Source organism: Phalaenopsis equestris, unplaced genomic scaffold, assembly GCF_001263595.1.
Source record: "Phalaenopsis equestris unplaced genomic scaffold, ASM126359v1 Scaffold000313, whole genome shotgun sequence".
Classification (NCBI taxonomy): domain Eukaryota; kingdom Viridiplantae; phylum Streptophyta; class Magnoliopsida; order Asparagales; family Orchidaceae; genus Phalaenopsis; species Phalaenopsis equestris.
Window position 1 is genome coordinate 166,071 of NW_018164755.1, and position 2,018 is coordinate 168,088.

The 2,018-nt window shown below is 36.3% G+C and overlaps 1 protein-coding gene across 1 annotated transcript in view; it reads left to right on the top strand.

The window, feature by feature from the left end:
- LOC110025605 (probable LRR receptor-like serine/threonine-protein kinase At1g34110) overlaps window positions 1–2,018 on the top strand; it is a 34,494-nt gene extending 32,476 nt beyond the window's left edge. Inside the window, 4 exon segments of the mRNA XM_020726182.1 lie at window positions 65–250; window positions 1,531–1,663; window positions 1,665–1,896; window positions 1,977–2,018. Of these exon segments, the coding sequence (XP_020581841.1) occupies window positions 65–250; window positions 1,531–1,663; window positions 1,665–1,896; window positions 1,977–2,018 (593 nt within the window).

Here is a 2,018-nt window from a genome sequence, read left to right on the forward strand (position 1 = left end):
CTCTTAGGGGCAATTTGGTCTAATTAAGGAACTTAGTACTTTGATTTTAAATATGGGGTTGTAGTGTCTTATCTTCATCATGATTGCATCCCTGGAATCCTTCACAGGGATGTCAAGTGCAATAATATTCTATTGGATTCAAAGTTTGAGCCATATTTAGCAGATTTTGGATTGGCAAAGCTAATGAATTCAGCCAATTTTCAACTTTCCATGTCAAGAATTGCAGCATCATATGGCTACATAGCACTAGGCAAGTCACTAGTTTGTTGTTTTTGCTTTTAAATTTGTTATGTTATATTGAACTTGATATTGATTTACAAGTTATTAATTGATAGTACTAGAATGTATGATTTATACTTAGTATAACAACATCAATATAGGATTTTAGAGTTAAACTTGGGGGTTAAAACGAAAGGGTACTTTAACAGCACACTGAATATTCTACAGACCTAAAGATAAATTTTTTGAAATTATATATGTTTTATGGATTTGAATGTTATATATTAAACAACTCATTGATATATAAGTTAAGCATATGGCTTATCAAAAATTGAACCGACATGCCAACTCGACCTGAACCCGACTCAAAAAATTCGGGTTCGAGTTGACCCGAGTTATATTCGAGTTTAGTTCAAGTTAAGAGATCTAACCTTTTTAATTTTTTGGGTTGAGCTCCGGTTGACCTACCAACCCTAATTTGACCTGAAACTAAGCCACTAACTCAAAATGGATTCAAAGCAACCCGCCAACCCAAAATCAACCCGAGATTGAGTCGAAATTGACTCAAAGTTGACGATTTTAACCTACCTAGTTGTTATGTCTTATGTTAAACGATTTTAACCTTCAACATGTTTGGCATAGCATGTTGAAGGTTGGTCGGGTTAGGGATTATTCTATCTGGTTAATATTTGGGTTGGGCTCAGGTCAAGCAGCTTTGAGTTTGGTCAATTTCAGGCTAGACCTGACCCCAACCCAGAGGGGCGGAATTAACGTTATCTTGTAGGGCAAAATCACCAAATGTCTCATTTTATTTAAGTAATGGGCAAAAATTATATGTTTTTTTTGGTGGGGGGGTGGGGGGTAAAAGAAGAAAAGCATCAATTATCATTAGTCATACTCTAAAATTCTTGTTTCAACCAATTTGGCACCCCTACTTAAGCATGCTAGGAATAAGAAAATTAAGACACGGAGGGAGAGAATAAGAATTATAGGTTGAAAAATTAATATAACAGAGAGACCATAGATGTAGTATTTATGGAAGATGACATAATATAAAATAAACTTAGATGATTTAGTCATGTATTATAAATATTAGAAGATTCACGAATAATGAGAACGCATATAAATTAATATAAGTATTAGGAACAGAAGTCATAAATCAAAGATAATTTAATTGAAGTTGTGCAAGAAGATGCACACAATTGATTTAAACCTCACTTAACATTCAACAAGGCAAAAGGAGCAAGTAGTTGCGTTTGGCTAATGATGATTGTTAAAATGTTGCGAACCTTAATTTTTTAATCATTTCAGAGTATGGGTACACTACAAACATTACAGAAAAGAGTGAGGTCTATAGTTATGGAGTAGTACTCTTAGAGATCCTAAGCAGCCGCAGCGCCATCGAACCCATGGCTGCTGATGGGCTTCACATTGTTGATTGGGTAAAAGAAGATGGGAAGCTTTGAGCCCACCATCAATATCCTGGACTCGAAGCCTTGTGGTCTCCCAGATCAGATGGTTCAGGAGATGCTTCAAACATTGGGCATTGCCATGTTGTGTGTAAATTCGATGCCATCAGAGCGGCCAACAATGAACGAAGTGATTGCCTTTCTGAAGGAGGTGAAGAGCCCACCAGAAGAGATGGGGAAAACATTTATGCCGCCACTTATAAATACTGTGAGCTAGCTGATCGTCTAATCTGTGTTTTTGCTTTACTGCATGAATTTGTCTTCATTTAAAATGGATGGTTTTTGCAGGTTGGGAAAAGAGGGAGTGCGGAGAAGGTTGTATTGCTTTGA